Source organism: Drosophila ficusphila, unplaced genomic scaffold (genome assembly GCF_018152265.1).
Source record: "Drosophila ficusphila isolate 14025-0441.05 unplaced genomic scaffold, ASM1815226v1 contig_127, whole genome shotgun sequence".
Taxonomy (NCBI): Eukaryota; Metazoa; Arthropoda; class Insecta; order Diptera; family Drosophilidae; genus Drosophila; species Drosophila ficusphila.
The window spans coordinates 2,400,251-2,423,642 of NW_025064016.1; the positions used below are offsets into that span (position 1 = coordinate 2,400,251).

Consider the following 23,392-nt stretch of genomic DNA (forward strand, 5'->3'; position numbering starts at 1 on the left):
TTAACCTTTCCCCAACGAGCTCTCCAATATCGAACGTTGCATTTTGACAAAATTATCCCTGGACGGGGTTAAATTTTGTGGTCATGCGATGCCGGCACTGGGAGCTCCACTGTTCCACTGATGATGATGAACTGGATGTCGATGACAAGGCAATCTTTTTGTCCCAGCCATCCTTTTGGCCCCTGGTAACCACTGAAGTCACCGCTTACACGTGTCAGTTGCCAGGCGGCATTAGGGCATCGCTGTAGTATTTATTCGATGCAACTAAAAACTTGTAGGTTTTTAATTATAGTGGCAAATGGGAAGGAATTAAGACTGCTGAAAGAGAGAAGAGGTTCAAAAGTTGAGACAATATTTTGAAAAAAATGGCAAAATATTTAAAATTTTAAATATCAATATCCCTAAGGTGCAATAAATGAAATAAGTAAACCAACTCCAAGTTCTATTACTCACCATTTATATTGATGACAATTAGATATGTTAATCGTTCTTATTTTCTTGCTTATTTTTTCTTAAGTTTTTAGAGGATTTTCGCAGGCTTCCCATTTTAATCAAGCCACCCTCGCTTAACTGCCTGCATTGGCCAGCTCAATTAAGTTAAGGCCTTGTGTTTGTTATGTCGGGGGCAACTATGCGACGGTCGGGGCGATGACGATGGCACTTTTCCCGGGCATCGATTTAAAAGTTTCGCATCTCGGGATCACCCGCAAATTCAGGGGGTGCCAAAAGGGTGCAAAAAATAAGTCACTCACTTAAAAGTTGGGCGCCTGCAACGTTGCAAAGTTTGCTCAGTGTCCATGTCCATGTCCGTGTCTGGAACCCATGTCCTTGCCCATCGCCGGTCAGTTAGTTTCAATTTTAGTTTTTCAGTTCGCAGTTTGCGTTCTTCTCTTGTTTTGTTTTTTTTGGCTACAGGGATCTGGACAAACTGGACACTGATTACATGTGACAAGTTAATGAGTTTGCGGCCAAACATGGCTTGTTGAGCAAATAAATTAATTAGCGCTCTAATTGAGTTTTTTCTGGCACTCTGCACTTTGCTTTAAATAATGCACATAAATCAAATTTCAATTACGCTTTCTGGCCTGATGAAATCCTTCTTGAGCAATTTAATTTATGTGCGAAACAATTTCAATTTCCCCTCCGCAGTAAATAAACACATAAATGCATTCAAGTTTCTGAGTTCGTTGAACCGAGATTCAAGAGTGGAGCAGTGCCAAAAAACTGAGAGTTGGAATGCTGAGCTCCCTCGCTCGCTTTCTGTTGCCATTGCACATCATTAAGCGATAATTATTTGGAGCGCATCGCAGATTCAAGGGGAGAAATTATTTCCAGGCCTGCCAGCGAATGATTAACAGAGGGTAAGATTTGCGGAGCCGAAAGCGAAGTGAATGAAATATACCCAGAATTGTGCAAATGCACTAATAGCTCCCCTTAAGTTCGTATCCTTTTTTAAGTTCAATAGAGCCAAACATTTCTTAGAATTTCTTTTTGGTTTCTTCGTATCGTTCTTCTATTTGGCTTTTCCGCCTATTATGCAAAATTAATTTTCCGAAACCCGAATCCCTGGAAAAATTCTCAGACAAAAGGAAAGCCCTCTGCCTATGCCTAAGCTGTGTTCAGTGCAACAACAATTGACTTTTCCCTGAAAAGTCCACAAGAACCGAAAGGCTATTTATTTGTCAATTTGGAAAAGGCAAGCCAGTACGAAACTAAGAAGCATATAAATATCTTATACAAAATAAAATGAAAAGCTGGACCCAACAAAGTAAGAACCGAAACTGAAATCGAAAAAGAAGAGGCAACAAAATCCCATAAACACGACATGTCACAAAGGAAAAGAAGCTGGAAATTGGGCTGCTTCGTCCTAATTTAAAGAAAAATCAAGCCAGGAAAATCGGAAAAAAAATAAAGCTGACAAAATATTGGACAGCAGCAGGGACTCTAACATATTGAAAAAATTGCCTGAACTGGATTTCCCCAATGACATTGTTGTTCCATTTGGTCTCTTTCCATTTGCATTTCGAATTCCATTTGAATGACTTTCCCTCTGGCAGTCGGCAGTTAATGTTTAGGTTGACAATAGCCCTGACCAGCTCGGCTAATCAGGATCGCCGAATCGGTCCTAATTAATTTGCTAATGCATATGCATGACCCGCACAATTGCTGAAGGGAAATGGAAATTTGGTTAATTGAAGGAAAGTCACATTTGTGTTTTGGCATAATAATTTCATTTATTTTTCTTTTTGGGTCAAGAAAAACAGAAGCCAAACAGGGCATAAAAGAAAACCGAAAAACAAGTCGGGGCGTAGTTTACAGGAAACCAAAATCTAATGATTGATTTGTGGGGCTTTAAACATTCTTTCAATCAATGTATTCCTTTATAATTCCTATTGCATACAAAAATGAATAAGAAATTTGCAGTGGGAACTGTTATTTATATGAAAATGTAATCTCTTAGGTATAAATTTAAGACAATTCATTTTTTCAATATGAAGGCTAAGTTTTTTTTTAAGTGTAGTTTTTTTAACGCCCTTTTTCGAGATGCGAAAATATGCAAAACAACATTTTGTGGCTGGCAGTAAACACACATTGCTCCTCTTTCTGTCGCACTCATTTACATAATTATAAGATAAATAAAAATTTTCCGGCAATAACAACCACTGAGGTTTTCCATCCTCGCCAGCTTTTGTTTCATTTTTGATTTCTCGCTGCCAAGGACGACGTCTAACAATTTATGCAAAGTTTTATGGGAGGGAAAATGCGGAAAAACAAGGGATATATGAAGGCGTGGCTGGCACATGGAAATCATAAACAAAAGTTGGCCGACTCAGAGCTAAAGTGTGTGACAAGCGGATGGAACAAGAGTGCCAAACAGGAAACAAACACGGACAGTGAAAATGCCTCTGAAATTTATTGCAAACCGAAGAATGAGAGTACCACAGTTGCATTTTATTCCATTTGGCAGCTTAAGTGGTCATCGTGTCGAAATCCATCGCAGGCGGAATCTGCATTAACTTTTGACACTTTGATTGGTTGGCCAACAACTTCGGTTGTCCGTTCTTTTAATTGAAATCAGTAAAGTGCAAAAAAAAAATTACTTTTACTCAGTTTTGCCCTCGTTCTCTGGGTTTGTTGCATAATTAAGTTCATTACAATTTGAATGACGAACGTTAAATGTCTTTCCCTTGTTTCATTTACCTTATGAATTTATGAATTTATGCAACTTATGAATATTTCATGATCACAAAATGCTCTACACAGTTTTCATTTTTCGGTCAAGTCAACTTTTGCTTGGTTTTCCTGAGGTTTCGAACACAAGAGCAGGAAAACTTTATTTTCAAAAATGTAGGTCAGCTGTCTGTGTGCCAGCTACTGTGGTTTCCACACTTAATTGAGCTAATTGGGGGTTGAGAAGTTTCCGATTTTAAAATGTTAGTTGTTGTGACAGGGAGGAAGACACTTGAAATTACATTTTATGTGAATAGAGCCTTTTCAGTATTTTTGTGGTTAAGGCGGTATACTTCAACTTCCTCAAAACCTCTGAGAGGTTAAACTTATGTTCTTAACGTTATGAAAGCAGTGTGAATACTCTCGAACCCAGTCTCTTCTTTGAGATCCAGACCGCACTTTGCAAAGAGCAGCTCAAAAGATAAATTCCCCGGCGTAACAAAGGACTTAAAATTCATTAATAAACACCTGAAAGTCCCCGACCCGCGAAACACCCCAAAAATCTCTTGAATACCCTTCCGCCTTGCTCCTTAATTAATCAGTTGATACTATTGCCATTCCCCATATTTTCCGCCCCCATTCCTCGCTTTTAAGGATGCTCGATTGGGCGGACAACAGAGCAAACAAGTTAAGCTGATATGAAAATTATTTCGCTCTTGTGTCAACAATTAAATGCCACGCCCAGTGCATGTTGTGCCGCCCCCGAAAAAAGTACATAATTAAAAACAGAATGGGGGCGGAGCAGGTTGAAAAATCTGTGCATTTAATTGAAAGCCGCTAGAGAAGGACAGACCGCAATCAGCTTGGTCCTTGGTCCTTGGCCGCGGCGTCTTCTCATAAATAAAATACGCCGAAGTGAGCCGCCAAAGAGTTTGTCTTAATGCCCTGCCATGGTCGTCGTGGTCCTGACCCCTTCACTTCCCCTCCTCTGTCAATCAGGCTTTTCATCAGCTGCTGTCGCTGTTTGGTTTTCCGTGAAAAGTCCGTGTTGCTGCTGTTGCTTTTGATTACTGGGAGCGGAGGCCATTTAGCAGACAGCCGGGTTTTTTCGGTCCTGGCCACAGAAACTCTGACATATTAATGAAGTTCGGGGCGACCAAGTTGGCGCAGCAACAAGCTTTTTAAATCAATTCGCGAAAACAATTAAAAACTTGACTTTCGCTGCCACGCCCCCTTCGTTTCACTCCGCCTCCTTGTGGGGGTAATGCTGACATCGCGCATACGACATGTGGTTCAAGCAGAAAGAGCTGCGAGCTTGCTCAAAGTTTTCCGGGTTTCTCGATGCCATTGTCTCAGACACTCAACAAAATGTTTAGACTTTAACAAGCCATAACATATATGTATAATTTTATTTCTTTCCATTTTAATTAAAAAGCTTTTGCAATAAAGAAAACTCTACTTAAAGTTTGAAAAGGCATAACTATCAAGCAGTTTTAGTGTCTTTAACATTTAGTTACCGCCTTTTAAATCGAAATATCGTTTGCACAGTGCACTTTCACACAGAAAACGAAACGAAGTTAACGAAATTGTAAATGGATGTTGGGTGAAGAGGAACAACCGAGTAGAAAACTCTTCTAACAGCGAGTACAATTCAACGAAAAAGTTTCGCTGCGCTTTGCATAATTAATGTTTTAATGTCAATCATACGCACTGTTTGCCATAAAATATATGCAAACTGATTTTCGCGTTTTCCAATCTACCTCTGCTTTTGTCTGTCGTCGAAAGTTTTGCTGGTAATTAAATTTGTAAATTTCCATTTACAATGCTAACTGTCTGGGAAGCTTTCGTGCATAAATTTTAAGTAACACGAAACTTTAAACCCAATGTATTCTTGAAGGGGAAAAAGAGAAAACTGAAAAGCGAAAGCACTCAACGGCAGAATCCTTTAGACACCTGCTGCCAGGGAAAGGAAAATTGATTACACATGACACGCCCACACTAATGTGCAAAAAGCAAACTATAGTGAGATGAAAAATCACAACAAATATTCGACAACAAACAAAACACCGACAATGGCAAATAGTAATGGCATTGCCTTTGGCAACAACTATGGCCCAGAAAACAACATCAAGTGCCAGGGGAGAAAGGATCTTAGATCCCGCGGCGAACAATGTGACAAACGATGTGTGAAGGAGTCGTTGTTGCTGCTGCTGCTGCTGCTGCTCAGAAATCCAGAAGCGTTAAGATAGGCGAACAAAAAATCTAACCACACAATTGTCACGGGGGTTGATGGGTTAAGGGGGTGAGTTCGAGGGCGGGCAAGGGCATTACGTATACGCAGCGTAGGATTCGGTCATTTTTCATGGCTGGCAAGGACATGGAATGAGCAGAAGACGATGACTACAAATCGTGACAAATTCTTGATGCGGGTTAAGTTAAACATTTTTTTTTTCGCCTTAACTTTCGGTGATTTTTTGCTGCTGCGTCAACTTTTTGGCTTCGGAATACATTCTAAAATATTTCTGACGTCTGGTGGACATGCAGGGATTGCCTAGGCTTTGCTTCCTTATCCCTTCATTCAATTCGGGACGCCATAAAAATCGAGTCTGAGACCAAGGCGACAATAAAATAAAAGGCGGCTCCCGGGTAAAATGAATTTTAAATATTTTACGGATGAATGTGCCGCGTTTCCGCTGTCAACGCTGATGGGTTTTTGCCCTACTATATACACGATTTTGCATTTAAATTTTTGGCCATAAATTACACTGGCCAAAGAGAGCGGTTAGAGCGGGTTTTTTTTTCGCTGTTTTACTGTAGCCCCACCACCTGACCATTACGCAAAAGCATATTCAATGACAGCATTTTTAATGCAATTTATGGTCGTTAAGGCGACAAAATATAATAAAAATGAATAATATGCCAACTGCTGTGCGGGTGATGCAACACGTGACAGGGTCCTGCCACAGGACACAGAATCCTGAGTGCGGCATACAGGACCCACATATTACCTCCGCCACACCACACCCTCGAAATTTATGGGCGCCGTAAATAAATCGACGCGCCAAATGTGCGAAACAATACATAACTCAAAACGAACGCGAAATGAAACGAGGACAGCTCGAAAGAACAGGGGAAAATATTGAAATATTTATGGAATGTTGTCCGTGGTTTTCCCTACCGCGAAATTAAAACATCTATATATAATCATTAAATCTGTTTAAAAAATATACAAATCAACCAACAAAATAATACGGGGTGCTTTTATTTTAAAGAACATTAATAGTACCTATGGTACTTTCCAATCAAGGGCATTAAATCAACACTTTTAAACATGATCAACTGATGACACATTTTATAAAGACTTAAAATTTAAAGGCCCCAAAAATATGGTTTCATTGTAGATTAATTTAAGCATCCCTTTATCTAAACCTTTTCCTCATAAAACTCTCTTCCGATTAAAGAGAAAGCACTCAAACTCCCACCCAATCATTATCCCTCACACACCTGAGCATGTATAAACATTTATATCAATATACACGAAAAAGCATTATGACCAAAGGGAAGCGCTCATAAAAAATTCAAAACGCCTTAAGTAGCTTCAAAGTAGCGCCAGAAAAACAACAAAACAACACGCCTCGAAAGTGAAAAGTACACAAAACAGGGCCGGCGGAGAATCCTGGAAGGGGGGCCTCTAACTGGTGGGGGGCTGCAGCTTGTTCTTCACTGACCCGGAACCTTAACCAGACCCCAAAAAAAAAAAAAATGAAAAAAAAACCGACCCAACTCTACACGCATGTTTATGTGCTTTTTACAGCTGCTCCTGGCTTATCTTTGGCCCAAAGTTTTTCCATGTGAGCGTGTGCTCGCTCGGAAATGATTTTAAAAATAACTTTTGCGGTCATTTCACTAAATGTTGAGCGGACGGGGTCCTCCTGGGTGAGCCTGCGTGGATAAGGGTTAAAAATACTCTGGAGACGAAGGTGAAATCTGCTCGCTTGGGGTGGTTATTAGGTGTTGTTTGCTTTTAAACTTGAACTGTATTTCTGCTCTCACGCGTCTGGCTTTTCATAAATAGGTCTATTTTTAAAAGCGTTAATTATTAAGAGTGTGAAATAAACTAAAGAGAAAGCTTTAAGGCACAAATGATACAAAAAGGGAATTGTTAAAACTAAAAAGTATTTGCAGAGCATTCTAAGAATTTCTTAAAGTTTATTTTGAATGCGTGTTTATTTTGGAAATAATTTTTTTAACTACATAAAAGTTTGTTTTTTCCTGTGTTCATTCTCGGACTAATAAAATGTATGCGGGGCGTTAAGGAATTGGCAAAAAGTTTTTGCGTGTTGGCTGGTTACCATTTCCAACTGCCAAACAGATAAAAACGCACTTTCCAGGTAACAGTTGCCCGAATCGGTATGGTGGGAAAACTGAAGGAAAACACATGCAAGGTTTTTCTTTCCCATACTTTCGTGTGCGTGTTTTTTATTATTGTTGAACTTTAGCACAGCAACAATATAAATTAAAATGGCAGGCACTCTACCGGAGTCTGGGAAACGGCTTGGGGCTTGGCCAATGAAGTTTATGTGCGGCGCACTTTACGCGAAATCACCCCAGACTCCCACCTTTCACATATCTTTCCCCGTGCATTTTGGCCTCTGGTGGCTCACATGTGAAATTTTGTATCTACATGTAAAGCTGGAGTTGAAAAACATAGTTACAAAATCTTAAAAATCAATTTTTGAAAATTTAATAATATTAACTTTAATACTTGCATCTTGTCAATCAATTCTATTTTACTTTGAAATTTTTTTAAAAACTAGTTTTCACTTTTGAAATAACGACCACCACTACTTTTTGAACACGGCTGTATATACCATGTGAAATACTTGTATAAAAATGTAGAGCCTACGGAAAGTGAGACAGAAACAAGGACAGCGAGACAAAAAGAGATGGCAGAGTGGCAGGATGCTGAAACAGATTCGACTCTTAATAATTTCCGCACTCGAGTTGATCGAAATCATAAAATTTTATGAGCCTGCCAAGAGGCGGGTAAGTGGAGCCCGTATCTCTCGCTCCTTCTCCCCGCCACTCTTCGTCCTTTTCCACTTTTCCAGTCTGTGTGTTGGCAAAATGGCTGCCACATTCAGTCAGTCAGGAAAAGTCGGGAAAAAGGCCAACAGTGCGACAGATAGACAGTCGGACATGAAGAACGGGGGAGCGGGTAACCAAAGGAGGCTGTCAGAGAACCTTTTTTAAAGCCTCCGGCTAAATGAGCGTTAAAGTTATACTCGTTTTTTTTTCACCACATGCTCGCTGCTCGGAAAGAACGAATATGATAGATGGATATAAAAGTCTGAGGGGAATAGGAAAAACTGTGAAGAGGGGAAAATAAAAGATTGGTCTGTCTAAGAAAGTTGTATCGATTTTCTAAATCGTAACTAAACTTAAAGTTACTTAGTATAAATATAAGAAAATATTATGCTAAAACAAAGATTTATAAAAAAATCGAAGAAAACTTTATACATTTAAGAAGTTCACTTTTTTTTAATTCATTTTTTTCCGGCGGATTTCTTACTAATGTTCATCCAAATTTTCTGAGATTCGATATTCGTTAACCATAAAAATCACTTATTGAACATTTTTGGCTTTCTGAAGTCCCCGAATATTCCGACATTCCCGGCTGGCTTTCGTTTTTCATCATACTCGTATTATGTTGCGACCTCACCTTCTTTCTTTCTGCTGGCTACAATTTGCCATTACGTCGATTTATTCGCTGCTGGGACCGGAGAAAATTCCCCACCGCCCCCGCTAAATAATGCACTTGGGAAATTAATTTTCCAGCTCTGGCTCTGCAATGGGCACGCAGAACTTCTTCGACTGCATTAAGTCATAATTTCGGTGGAAGGAAATTGCGGGGCGAATTGATTGAAGTTTTTCCAGTCTGGATAAATTAATTCGATTGTGCAGTACAAGCTGCTCAATTAGCAGAGGAACCTTTGAAGACCTGGAAAATCCCCGGGAGTCGCCCCTGAAGCTCTCCACTAATTATGTTGTTTGTGCATTGCTTTCGATAGCTTCTTGAGCGAGGCCAAAAGGCTACAAGTTTTTGCCATTTCCCTACATGTTTTTCACGTTTCCCAAGGCTGTCGGTTCTTTGGGTGAAACGTGGAGGAGGCGGAGCGGAAGAGGAGACCATGTTAACCATCCAAATGAAAGCAGGAAGGCAGCCAAGGAGAACCACCAGCAATAAACAACAACAGTGGCAGCGACAGTAAAGTAAACATAAAGCCGACGCTAGGGCGAAATATAAAAAGGGCTCAGGACTATTAACTACCCCATAAACACATTTATTTGTTTATACACTTGTCCTCAAGATGCGTGACTTAATTACAGAAAAACAAAAGTGAACAGAATGATTAACACATTTAACACATTTCAAAAACAAAAATAAAATGTAATGATAATAATAAAATTTAGGACGAACATTAAAGTTAAAAACTTTTTTTATTATTTAATACTGGTTGCTTTAGTTTCGATGTGTCTACACACTCTTCGATCACAATCACTGGGTATTGGCATCGAAAACAAAAGCCAAGGCTGAAGCTGTTATGTTTATTATGCCAAGCATGTGAGTTAATTCTTTGAACTGCTGTGGTTGTTGTTGCTACAACTGTTGTTTTTATTTCACGTTAGTAGAAGGAAAGCCACGAATATGCCATCCTTTTCCCCTCTCCTCTTTATACTTGCCATGATCATTATTTTTATTTCAGTCGCGTGCATGTAACACAAAAATGTTTGATAAAGATGTTATTTGATAGCACGAGCACACAACCTCTAATAGATAAGGCGCCAGCACGAGAACACCGGAAAACTAAAGGAAACGCGGGAAAACTCCGACCAAAAGTGTTGCATACTTAGAAGGGCAATCATAAAGTATGAAAAGATGGAGGGTGGCGCTCCTAGATAAAGTGAAAAATAAGTAGTAGCAGTAAAATGGCAACTAAAACTATTTGCATAACTTTGTAGAAGTACATAAATAGTAATTTAGTTTATGGACCTTGGATGAGCGGTAGAAATTCAAATGGATAAAAGAAAAACGGGGGCTGAAAGTTTCTAAGAAGATAAGTCTTTGAACTTTAGGCTAGGCTATTAAATATGTTGCAATTAAAATTTACAAAATATATAAATATGTTTTATGATTATTATATTTATTATTTTTATTCTTATTTAAAAATAATTTAGATTTTATCCAAAAATGCAGGTTCTTACATCTTACATGTTTTCACCCTTTATTTTCTGGTTACATCTTTAAGACATCACAACTTAATAAATCCGCACCTAAATCACCGTTGGCGAGGAGTATTCCACTTAGTTATGCCCAAAAACCTAATTACAGCTACGGTCATAAGACATTATTTCTCATCCACGGAGATTTCCGTTCGGGAAACTCGAACCCTTGAGCTGAAGCCTCCACACTAACGACTGCATCATTAACCCAAGTAGAGCTTCTCCACGCAAAGCAGCCAGTCGACACACCCCTTAATCTCATTATCCCGAAAACCAAGTAGAATCATCGACGGCGAATCCCTTTCTGGATGCCGAACCAAAAATTCAACTTAACTGATACATTTAATTTTATTTATAACGCACGCATGGCCAGAAAACAAGAAGTCCTGAGTGTTGTATAAGCATAAATATTAATGCACTCGCCAAGGTTAGGGGATAAGGATAAGGATGTCTTGAGCTGTGCCCGGGATACCTGAAAGCAAACTTATTGGCTTATTAAAGTCTAATGCTACACGGGACTGTGTGTGTTTGTGATAATGGAGCCGAACAACACCTTCGACAGGATATGAACCCATAAGGGCGTCTACATTGAGAGAAATAAATGCAACCAATTTCTGTGTCATACAAATCATTTACGTTAAAAAAGGACAACAAGATCATAAGATACTTAAATACTTCAATCGACTTTGATAGAACGACAAATAACTCCAAAATAACAACAACAAAATTACTTTAACACATTATTCATCATTTTTGATTTGGTTATTATCTACAGTGCATTTCCCTACCTCTCTAATTGTCTTACCTCGCCATTGAAGTCGAGTTCAACGCTGAATATTAATGCCTAAATTTTCTTCTGCCCGCCGCCATTTAATATCAATGTGGATTCCCCACCGGCAGCCTTATAAATATCCCAAAAAAAAAAACGTACAAGAAGAAAAAACTTTGGACCGACAAAGTTGAGCTCATGAAATGGTCAAAACTGTTTAAGCCATGGCCAATATTGGGCATTAAGTAGGCTTTGATGAGCCGTACCCATGAATAAGAAAGAAGCTGGCCAAGTTGCTGTCCTTCCTGCCTTTTATGACGTTCGAAAAATCAAGCCAATAAAGTTTCACAGATGGAACATGTGCCCCTGCCACCCAAGCCAAACTTTTCAACTCAATTTCGCCCTGCCACATTTTTGTTCTCCGGTTTTTGGCATTTTTTAAATATTTATGTTATTACGCTATGCTTAAATTTATGAATTTGCCAAAGTATTTAGTCAATAGCTCAAACCAACAAAAGCCAACGGGAAAACAACTTTTCGATGCTGCATATTTTATGCTGGCTCCTATCGAAGTAAATGGGTAATATTTATGGTGGTAAGGGCTTGAATTTATGTCCAAAGTTTCGGGTGCTTAACGTGCGGACAGTTGAACAAAAGTCTGGACCACACTTCGAATTCTTGCCGAGCTGTGGAAAACTATAATATTTAATTTGTCGATTGGATAAACTGAAACTGAAATTGGATAAACTGAAAGAAATATTGAAATTCTTTATCTAAAAATTAAAATGTAATTGGAATCTCAATGACAAATGAAACTATATTACAAAGTACTTGCATATGATTATGTTTCCTTTATCACTTTTAAAACAACTTAAGACTTAATTCAATCGATATCAGATGACGAAACCAATTGAACAAAAATCCATTAACGTAATAACCAATATTAATCAAAGCAGACTGAAAGCAAATAATTAAATTTATGTGCCAAATGTCAAGAGCGACCAACATAACACGTAATACAAACAAGTAAATTCAATTCAAAGCGAGCGGGCAAGTACATTAATTTAATGAACATTTTAATGCTGACGCTAACAAACAAATGCGATTGGGAATCGGGCGACTCTTGTTTTTCCCTCCAGCGAATTTTCTTCGGGCGCATTTGGAACTGAAATAATTCGGTGAGGTATTTCCTGAGTGCAGCTCTGCATCTGACCATTGTTTTCAAGGCCCCAAACGACCCGGCCCCGAAAGTCGAGCAGCGGCAATTTCCGCTCCAAATGCTCCACTCGGCAGGGGAAATTATTAAAAGCGAAACCGGGCGCGCTATTATTTTTTGACACTGATAAATTTACAGAGCAAGACTGAGAAAATAGAGCAGTGAAGCAGCGAAGACCTTGTAGCACTAACCTCCTCTAGAAAAAGTAAGGATTTTATGGCTAACGGGAAAGTAATATAAATCGGTCCTCGGGGATAAATAACTCTGTATTAGTTATGACAGTGTGTGTTTGGCAACTGCATTCGGCTTGTTTTTCCCGATGCCTGAGTGTGTGCTTGTGGCTTTCCTAATTGTTAGCCAGCGTTGCTTCATGGCCAACACAATTATGCAAATGAATATGCAACGACCCAGTTAAAAGAAACACTGACCAAAGCGCTAACAAAAATGTTTAAATTATTAACTTAAATGCTCACTAACTATTTATCCTTTGTTTTATACATATTTTTATAAATTTTAATATTACCCACTAATCAAGCAAATCGACTTTATTATATGAAACTTCTAAGTTAAAGAAAATTATTTTCCATTTCATAACTGTCTCGTAAATCCTAAAAGTCCAGTACAACTAATTTTACAGTCAAAAGACAAAAGATGAGAAACGATTTTGAGGTACATTTAGTAAATAAGTCAGAGTGCACTCAAATAGTGCATTTGGCAATAAATGAAAATAATAACAAAGGACCAGAGACCTCTAAGCTCCGGCCACAAAAGATGACAAAGACAAAAAACAGAGAGAAGTTAAGCTCTAAACTTTCAGGGTTGACTTTCAGAAATAAAGAGAAAGAGAAGGGACTTCGAATTTTTAGGATTTTGGGCTGCTGAAAAATGCAAAACTCTGGCCAAGACTGCGATGCCCCGCCCACTTAGAGCTAACAGAAAAAAGGGGCGGATACCCATGTTAAACTCTTTGAGAAAATGTCGCGCATTGTTTAACTGGAACTATGCTGTAAGTTATTTCTTTATTTTAAGTCACGCTCGCCATTGTGAGATTCTTTTTTATTTAGGATCCGCCAAACTCACACACATACGCACAATTTCCAAGCGCGACATTTTGCAAATTTTTCGGGAAAAGCAGGAAACCCTTTCTTTGCGACATGCTTAAGCACAAGCTTTATGAGGCCACTAAAAAGGGGAAGTGAATGCGCAGGAAAAGGGGAAACAATATTTTACCGAAGTGTGTGAGCTGTTGAGGACACCAACAAAAATAAATAAGTTTGGTCATGGGACTTTAAAGGAACTTGTTTGTAAAATCCGTTTGTACAACCAGTTTAAAAAAGTGTATTAAATAGTTTTGGTTGGCTTAAAGGTGACCAGAATAAGAATGATGCTTTTTAGAAATGGTCAAAACATATTGAAATTAATGTTTAGTGCCTAAATACATAATCTGTAACATACTTTAATAAAATCTTTTACTTCTATTAAAATAAATACCATTTTATAAATATACTTGAAATAATCCCTTGGAATTTTTCTGTGTGGATCTGAGAATGTTTGCTGGTGTTAAGTCAGCTAAAAGCCTTTGGTCCAACCACTTGAATTTTCGGGAGCAGCGTAACTTTTTAGGAACGGATGCAAGCTGAATTACACGAGATAGAAAAGAGAGGGAGCTCGGGGCTTAGAAGGCGGGATTCACAAAGCCAGATGACTATTTGTGGGGTGGCGAAAAGACGGGATGTTTCGGGGGGTCAGTGAGCCCGAAAAAGTTTTATGCGAGCGCCAAAAGTGCAGTCAACGCACTTAGGGGCAAAGTCTAAAAATATGAGTTGCGAATGGGATTGCTAAATGCGCAGAAAGTGGACCAAATGGGGAGAGCTGAAGGGGGAATCCCACGCTGGAACTGCGAAAGTTTTCGTTTAAATAAATGTGGCAGCTTAGCCAAAGGCATCTGGCTTTGGAAATAAATTTGGTAATGAGGCGAAATGCGGCGGGAATTTGTTGAAATTGATTAGAGGCTACCCGAAAGACGTCCTTGAGTATTTTAGAATACTTTGAAGATTTGATTTTAATTTGTTTTTCTTTACTGTTTAAATACAAGTCAAACTTATATTATACACAAAATGTTTAATATAAGAAGAACTTTTTAAATAACTTTTATCTTGATGATTCTGTTTCAGTAAATCAAAAAATTAGGTGTAAATTAAGAATTAAATGGCACCTTTAAATGTTTTCTCACCTAAGTACATAAACTAAACATTCAAGCCTAAATTGTAAAATTATGCATTGTTCTTTTTTACAAAAATATAGTAATTAAAGAGCTTTTATGATATTTAAACAATAGCTGTCATAAAATAATTTAATGAAATGCAATTTAACGCCCAGCTGCAAACACTTGATTTTTTATATCACAATGTTGATACTTTTTTTCTGACGCATTGTTGCAACATTTGGTTAACTTTACAGCCTTTTGAACCATGCTTTTATTTGCTTAACACATTTCCTAGTGTTTCCCTCTCGTTCTGACTTTTCTCTATCTATCTCTTTCTAAGTACATTTTTGCCGTTTTCTCTGGTGAAATGATTTATTGCGTAAATTTCATTAATTTGCTGCGCTGTCATAAAAACGACAGCAACGCAGAAAGCGAAGAAAAAAAGTGGAATAAAATAAATTTGATTTGCTCCTGTATGCATAAGCTTATGAGTGTGTGTGTGTGTGTGTGTGTGCGGGTGCGAGTTGTACGTGTGCGTGTTGAACAAATTTTTATGGCCCACCTATGGGCGCTGCATACACTCCAAATGGTATTTATGGCCCGCCGCCAGAGAACTCATTATACGATCCCTCTTCTCGCCACTCGAAATCGGAATTTTAAAATACTTGTACATTTTACGCTCGTGGATTTTATTTTTTTTTTTTTACAATGTCAAGAACACATGTTTGGTCCTCTTGGCTAAGACTACGTGTCAAAAATTAAAAATGACACTCGCGCGTTTTTAGCCAAGTTTATCAAGTTATAAGGAGCATATCTCCCTATTTCTGGGCTGTTGTTCCTAACTCCTCATGCATATAAATCCGTCCGTAATAGATCGTGTCTAATTTATGAGTTACGCGAGCGTTACAACAACTTATTACATCACACCCGTACACATACACATGCGTGATTACGTGGGCGCTGCGGGAATTTCCGATTTTTTGTATACTCTTACAGAGAGTTACATAACCACATTGCACCCATATGAAAAATCTAGGAGTTCCAATAATTCATAAAACGAAAAAACCGTAACTACTTGAGTTGCTAAACCAATTCATTTGAACTAAATCTACAAAATCTTTAAATATCAATTTTTTATATAATATCTTATTATTAAAAAGCTATTAATAATCTGGTTCGATTTATATTAATTTAATCTCTAATTTAAGTCGAGCATATTTCAAATTCGGTTTTATGAAATTAATTTTCGTTGTCGTTCTTTTCTGCATTCTTCTAATTTACGCCTTGCGTGCTCTTGGCCAAAAACTCTTGGCCCGGCTCGAGCATTTTCCATTAAGTCTGCAGCTGCTTGGCTCATAATTCATGCCACCCACACACTTACACACACACTCACACACGGGCAGAGACAGTCACAGATTGGGGCATGTTAATTTGTAGGCCAGTGCAGGCGGAAGTCCTTTTTGAGGTCTTTAAACGCAAATGAAAGGCAGGCCGAAGCTTTTACTGCCTGCCATGAACCCATGTATCACTTGAGTTTCCCTCTCTTTCCCTTTTCCTCTTCTCTCTCTTTCACACTCGCACTTACAGTGCGTGCTGCTCTAAATTAGATTTTCATTTGCGTTGCCGTTGTCCTTTCGGGTTTCTCCCACTCCAATTCCCATGCTAGTTATCGGGCAAAGGACCTAGCACTTTACGACCTGAACGTAAAACCCTTTTACATATATGCACCACAAAAGCGGGGAACCAAATCAATTCGGGAATTAATTAATCCAGCCAAGTAGGAGCTTACTAAACCAAGTAGTAAATGTGTCATATGAGGTTACACCTTCAACACATAACCGGAAAAAAAAATAAGAAAATTCCCCACTTTATGAAACACCGAACCTGTTTGGAACTGCGAAACAATGTGAAACAATTAACTCATTACGGGCGCTCATTAAGTGCCACAAGTTGATTAAAGCCTTCAAAACTTTTGCAGAAAAGAATGTTGGCGATGGGATCCCTTCCCCAAACAAAACGAAAATCCCAAACAATTTGCTCCCTGGCGAGACTTGTGACAAGTGAAGTGCCTCTCGAAATATGCCCAAGATAAAAATGTTTGCTGGTGTTGGGTGTTTGGTTGTTGCTTGTTGGTTGTTCGGTTCTTGCTGTTGCCGTTGCCTGTCGACAAAACTTGGCAATGGCAAACTTCTTAAAAATACTTAAGAAGCGATAAATATCGCAAGTACATACATACAACATATATACGCACACGAAGGGTGGCCCTTGTGACTCTTGAAAGTTAGCTCAAGTTGCCTATTTGTTTCCCTTCATCCATGTGCCTCCCTTTGATCCCCCGATTTATATATATATATAAATATATATCGGTAAAATTTGCGCTGCCAACCCACTTGTTGTTGCTGTTTAGCCTGTTCTCATTATCTTTTAACGTTATTATTACGTTGCATACTTTTTGGGGAGCTTAGCTGTCATGCCATTCCATTATTTTGCCTCTGGAACAAATTTCTTTTGCCTTTCCCGCCTGTTTGCTTGATTATTATATTTGTTTTGGCTTTTGTTTTCGTTTCGCCGGCTTTTGCTTATTAAAAAGTTGCCATCGATTATGCGAAAAGTTTGACATCAAAATATTAGAAAGAGGTGGGGTAGGATGTTGTTGCCTAGCATAAGGCATTTCAATTTGAGCTAAAATTACAAGAATTGCGCATAAAAAAACTTCAATCGACTCGCAGATCAGAAATTTAAACTTTTTCCGAACACGCGCCGCAGAAATCAATAAACCAAATGACAGCTAATTGGCAAGTTAAATGTGAAGTAAATCAAAATATGATTTAATGTACATGTTCTTTAATTTATATTATTGTTACATTAAATCTAATTGCAATAAGCGGAAATACTTCTATTCTCGATCTCTTTCAACTTGTATAACAGTTTTTTTAGCCAGTTAAAATGTGATATATCCTTCGTCGTAATTGGGTCAGTTCTTCATAAAACCAATTTTGATTGATGCCTTAAAATGATTTCCAAGCATTCTTCGCACAGTTTCTATCGGAAAATTCCTTGATAGAAAAGTAAATACCTCCCCATAAAATATTTGTACATATTTACAAGCACACACTCCTTGTGATACTCTGGCAAACAATGAAATCAATTTAGAATAGACTTTTCAGCACACATATCGCCTAAGCCTAATCTCATCTCTCACTCTTTGGCTGTCTCTTTGCAGTTATTATAGACAAACAACCGGCGGCGACTAAGCCAAGTCTATTAACAGGGCAAACAAAGCCAGGCCGCCAAAGGAAGCTGAGTCTCTCAAAAAAGAAACCAAAAATAAAAAAAAAGCCAGAGGAAAGCCAAAGAATGTAAGCGTAAGTGTGCTAAAGTAGAATTTCGGAAAAGCTGGCAATGAGAGGGCCAAGACGACAAGGGGCGAGGGCCAGAATTGAAACAGTTAGCTGGCAAATCGGATTGCGAATCTGCTGTATTGACACAAGGAAATCGTTAGCCGGCTTAGCCAGCAAGAGGGCAAATTTAAAATTAAGAATATAGCAAGCCCGCCATTGGAATCAAAGTGATATGCTAATGCCGTCGCCGTGGAGTGCGGCATGAATATTTCATGAGCAGTGTGATGACAATAAGTCGGCTCCGGGAATAAAAGTGAGTGAAATCGGGACGATGACGGAGCTAAGACGTGCTAATGGCCTGCACAAGCAGCACTCGCTGAGAGATCAGAGACAGGTGCACCCGATGCTGCACCAGCTGGCGGATCACGGTTGCAACTTGAGCAGCGGTGGCAACAGTGCGGCCAGCACCACCAGCAGCAGCACCGCCACCGCAACCACGGCCCTTGGCGGTGGCTTGAGTGGCGGTGCAGCAGTAACCACTCAGCGGAGCATCGAGTTCGATGAGCACGACATCTTCTACGTCTCGCCCTCAAAGCGAAAAGGAGCCACAACAGGTGGGTTGCTAATCGGGTTACCGCCTAATTAACTCGAATCGATGTCAATTACAATTTAAATAGGGTTATTAAACGAGCTTATGACTTCATTTTAAAAGAAAACTGCACAAAGAATGGAGTTTCTTCCATTTTTCCATTAGAAGTTCTTAGCTGTTAAAACTTTAAGCAGAAAACTCATGTTGAGCAGTTTACAAAACTTATAAAAAAATCTTTACTCTTTGAGTCTTGCCCTTATAACTTTACATTTTACAGAATTTATTTGTTAAAACGATTAAAAAAGCAAAAGGCACTTTTATTAGTTTTACAAAAAATTTGCAAAAAACTTTGTTCTTGAGTTTGTTTACTTTTGCTAAAACTGAATGAATATTGAAGTGATTGCAAAACTAATATTTTTCGCTTTGTATTGTAATTTTGAAGATTTTGTAGTAAATTAATTACATACGCGGTTATTAAATTTCAATTCCTTTTTACTATTGTGGTTTTCTGATTTTAAGTCTTCAAACTTTTTCTGCAAATTCTGCTTTTCAGGATCCTCTGGCAACGTGGTGACCTTTTCGAACTTCGTGAGTGAGCAGCGGGTGACGCCCTCGTCGTCGAATCGAGGCTCCCTGAAGCGGAGCAAGGGCCGCTCCAATCAGTCGCTGTGCAGCTGCGATGCCGGCGATGAGGCTCAGCTGGATTTGCAACCGAATGCGGCGAGGCCGTTGTACGAGTACAGTCTGGAACGCAAGCGTAAGACGCACACCTACTCCTGCGAACAGAACGCTCAGATACTCATGAGACTGGAGCGCGAGCGTAATCGTAAATTATCGCTGACTGGCATGGAAACGGGAATGGGAATCGGATTGGGATTGGGATTGGGAGCAGGAACGGTGATGGGAATGGGAATGGGATCTGCCGGAGGAGGAGGAACAGGTGCGGCAGGAGCGGACCCCCAGGTGAGTAAAATCCCGCTCCACTTTGTGTAATTGTAATTGTAATCATGAGCAGCCAGCGGCACGTGCCTCCACCTGAGTTTTGGGCTCCTGCAACAGGCAAATGCGATAAGCAAACAGAGCGTGGCACGTAGTAGGTTGATGTTGTAGTCTAAGCACCGACTGACTGACACCTGCCACACCCACCGACCCCGGGGCGCAGTTCGCCTCCGAGCTGTTTCCCAATTCCAAGGGGAGTGGCGCCTGAGAGTCAAGCGTTGAAGTTCACTGAGCATTAAGGCACATATGAATTTTGATTGTTGTGGCGAGAACTGCCATGGAAGTACTCGAAACCGATAAAATATTTAGCGGAATGCAAAGTGGATTTCAGAGATTCTGTTTTGACTTTCCTAATATTCCCAGAGGTAGATAAAAATTTAAACCTAAAGTGGTTTGACTTGTTCAAAGTAGAAGTTTTTATTTTTAGTCCACTAAGTGTTAAGTTTTTTCTCAATGAATATCAAATAAAATACCTTTAAAACTTGACGATAATATTTACAATCGAAAACTTATCGTAATCGAGTAGGTCGATCTCTAAACTGTCGCCTAGTTTGAACTGCCCGCCCGATTTACAAACAGTATACGTTCACACTCAGAGCATTGATCTTGATATTCGATATTCGTTTCCGAACTAAAACTTTAGTAGCTTTTTAAATACAACAAAAGAAACAGTGTATCATCATGGCGAGCAAGCGATTGGCCAGCGTGATGTCCACCGCCAGTGTGATGCAATCGTCGGCATCGATCTCCAGCAAGGCGAAGCGGGTCAAAAAGGCAAGGCTGCCGACCTTTGACCTCTCGCTAAGCCAGAAGGTAGATATTAAGAAGGCCTTCGATTTATTCGATACCCAGTGCACGGGGTTTATCGAAGTGAAGGAGCTTCGCGTGGCCATTCGCGCTCTGGGATTCGAACCGAAAAAGGAGGAGATCAAGCGCATGATGGATGAAATCGACAAAGATAAGACCGGAAGGATTGCCTTCAATGATTTTCTGTATTTAATGCGCCTGAAAATGGCCGAGAAGGACTCTAAACAGGACATGATGAAGGCCTTCTCCTTTTTCGATGACGATCGCACAGGGAAAATCTCCTTCGCCAATTTGAAACGCGTGGCCAAGGAACTCGGGGAAAATCTAACCGATGAAGAACTTCAGGAAATGATCGATGAAGCCGATATGGATGGTGATGGCGAGGTGAACAGGGAGGAGTTCCTCAACCTCATCAAGAAGACCAATTTAATCTAGTCACTTTTCGTTTAAATTTATTTTCCACATCTTTTGTGTTGCGGGGAAACGACGTTGTTTTTAATCATATTGATTTACACATTTCAGGCTGACGATTATACAAAAGTTTCTTGAAGAAGTTTGGATATGCTTCGGTTCAATAAAGCAACGCACTGCAAATGCATTCCGAGAACCTTTCTCCTTCGACACATCCAATTATTTCCAGTATGTGCCACACTTACTGGGTGCCACCTGTTCATCCCCTTTAATTGCAAAAATGTACTCACAAAATCTCGTTGCATTAAACACATGGGTGCAGGTAGAATGCAACACTCGCTAAAATACCCTCTAAATTATAATTAAGATATAATAGTATATTGGAATTTAATAGACAACCAAATGCATTTTTTTTAACAAGCAATAAATTTCAAGCACAAAAGCCTTTCAAAGATTTCATATTAAAAAAAAATTTCACACTTTAAATTATTGAACTTTCAGATGGCGAGGTATCTGAAAGTTCGCCCTTTATGCCTCAGCTGCTGCTGTTATTTTTTGCGACTTTTCTGGCAGAGGCCCCTGTCATGCATAACAAATCTCTTTGACACATTTGATGTATGCCTTTCCATGGGCCTGCTCCACTTTCGGTTTTCAGTTGAGTTTGTTGCAGCAAATTGTGGCTGCAATTTGGTGGCATGCGTGGGCGCTTTCCCAACTGCCGGAAGAGCTTTCCCATTTCCCATCTCTGGGCATCTCTTTCTCCTTTCCCTTATTCACTCTTCAACTCAGTGTCTCCGTTCCGCTGTTCAAACGGCAAACATAATTTAGTAGCAACGTTTTTGGGTTTTTATTTACGCCATGCGTTACATTTAGCTCCATATAGTTGTTAGTCGCTCTTGGGCTTTAAATTTATCAACTTCTAGTTGAAGGAATGGATGGGAAGATTGACGGATGGACTGATGTATGGATGACTGACTGAGTGAGTGATCAGAATAACAATTTATGGGTTCCAGCAGGGTTCATGTGCAGGCAACATATTAATTTCAACAAAAAAAATTGCTAATTCTACATTGCTTATGTACTCAAAACGTTTTAAAGGAAAAACGCTTTAAGCAAATATATAAAAACTTCGATTTTAAAAGGGTTTTAAACGGATATGCTAGCAGTCAGTATAAATAAAAAATTAGCGCAGAACTTTTATAAGCGCTTAAGCCAAAAACAAATTGATATATTTATAATAAAGTGTGGTGAGAGAAGAACATAAATTGCCGGCAATATGTGTATCCTACTCACACGCAGCTTTTATGGCCAAACTTGCCACGTCTAGAGCCCTAATAATTAGCCAGTTTTTCTTTTTTGGCCAGCTGGCCTTAAAAGCCAAAACAAAAGCCGAAATGGCCCTTGATAAAGTCGTAAAGTTAAAAGCTCTGATGGATAATTACAAATTGGCAGGGAGAGTCCTCGGACTTCAGGAAAAACTAAAACAAACTTGAGTATTTATAAAAGTTTTTTGCTTATTGCTTTTGCCAAATCGATTAAAGGCGATTGTATTGTCGAGGGTGAGGGATGGACCGCCAGCTCAGAGACAGCCAAAGTTCCCAGTAAAATATAACCAACACTCAATTTTACGAACATTTAACTAAATACCCGAACAGAGGGAAAAAGTGAGACAGAGAGATGTTCGTAAAAAAGTTTTTCGCAAACTACAAAACTGCCATAACTCAACATTACGCCCGACACACAATCCCCTTGCTTTCACCATTTTTCCATGGCGAAATCGTTGTAACTGTGGCAAGAAAGTTGAGAGAAGGGTGCACACACATACACACATACTCACATAGATTCATAAATTATAGTAAAAAAATTGCACAAAATTGCAGCAAAGTAGACGAAAAATTATTATAAAATGTGCATTATGAAATTTAAAACGAGACAAAGACGCAAAGCATAATTCAAGAGAACAAGAAGATGAGACGCGAGAAAAGGGAGCCTGAGGAAAAAAAAAATGTTCATGCTAAAAAGTGGCTAGGAAAAGCGGGGATAAAAATCGCGAGGAAAAAGTAAGGCGATATATCAAGCAATTTTATGCTTAAAAACGCAACGAGATGCGGTTCACCACAACCCTTTAGTTTTGCCCCCTTAACTTTTCAAGCCCTTTCCCAACCCCATAAACTTTGCGTCAAATTTGCGGCGTAAACGCCAAATAACCGTATACTGTTGCATACATTTTTGCGAATTTGTTCGCTATATAAGTGTGTGTGTAGCCAAGGATAAATGAAGTAAAAAAGTCCTCGCGAAAATAGAGAAAGCGAGCGTTTAATTAGAGAGTGATTTGTCGTCTCAGCAGCTGCAAGTAACTTGTGAAAAGCTCGAGGGAAAAGGAGTGAGTACTTTCAACAACTAAAGCAATGATGCAAAAAGAGTTGAAAGAGACATATAAATACTTTCAATTATTCAGGATATTAATTAAAAAGTTTTCACAAGACGATTGAAGCCATTTCAAGCTTTAAAAGAAGATAAGTCCTTTATTGTTTAAGCGTTTAGAATAAGTAACACAAAGCAATCAACTTAAATTGTTTTTATTATATAAAGATAATGG

At 39.1% G+C, this 23,392-nt stretch overlaps 2 protein-coding genes across 2 annotated transcripts in view; both read left to right on the plus strand.

The window, feature by feature from the left end:
- The window catches only part of LOC108095078, a 120,111-nt gene that overhangs the window by 48,666 nt on the left and 48,053 nt on the right, over window positions 1-23,392 (plus strand). The window contains 2 exon segments of the mRNA XM_017196002.2: window positions 17,870-18,601; window positions 19,130-19,539. Coding sequence (XP_017051491.2) covers window positions 18,319-18,601; window positions 19,130-19,539 — 693 coding nt within the window. The 5' untranslated portion in view covers window positions 17,870-18,318.
- On the plus strand, window positions 20,149-20,980 carry LOC108095081 (caltractin). Its single transcript, XM_017196007.2, has one exon. It carries the CDS (start codon window positions 20,257-20,259, stop codon window positions 20,815-20,817), a length of 561 nt encoding a protein of 186 aa, XP_017051496.2. The 5' UTR covers window positions 20,149-20,256; the 3' UTR covers window positions 20,818-20,980.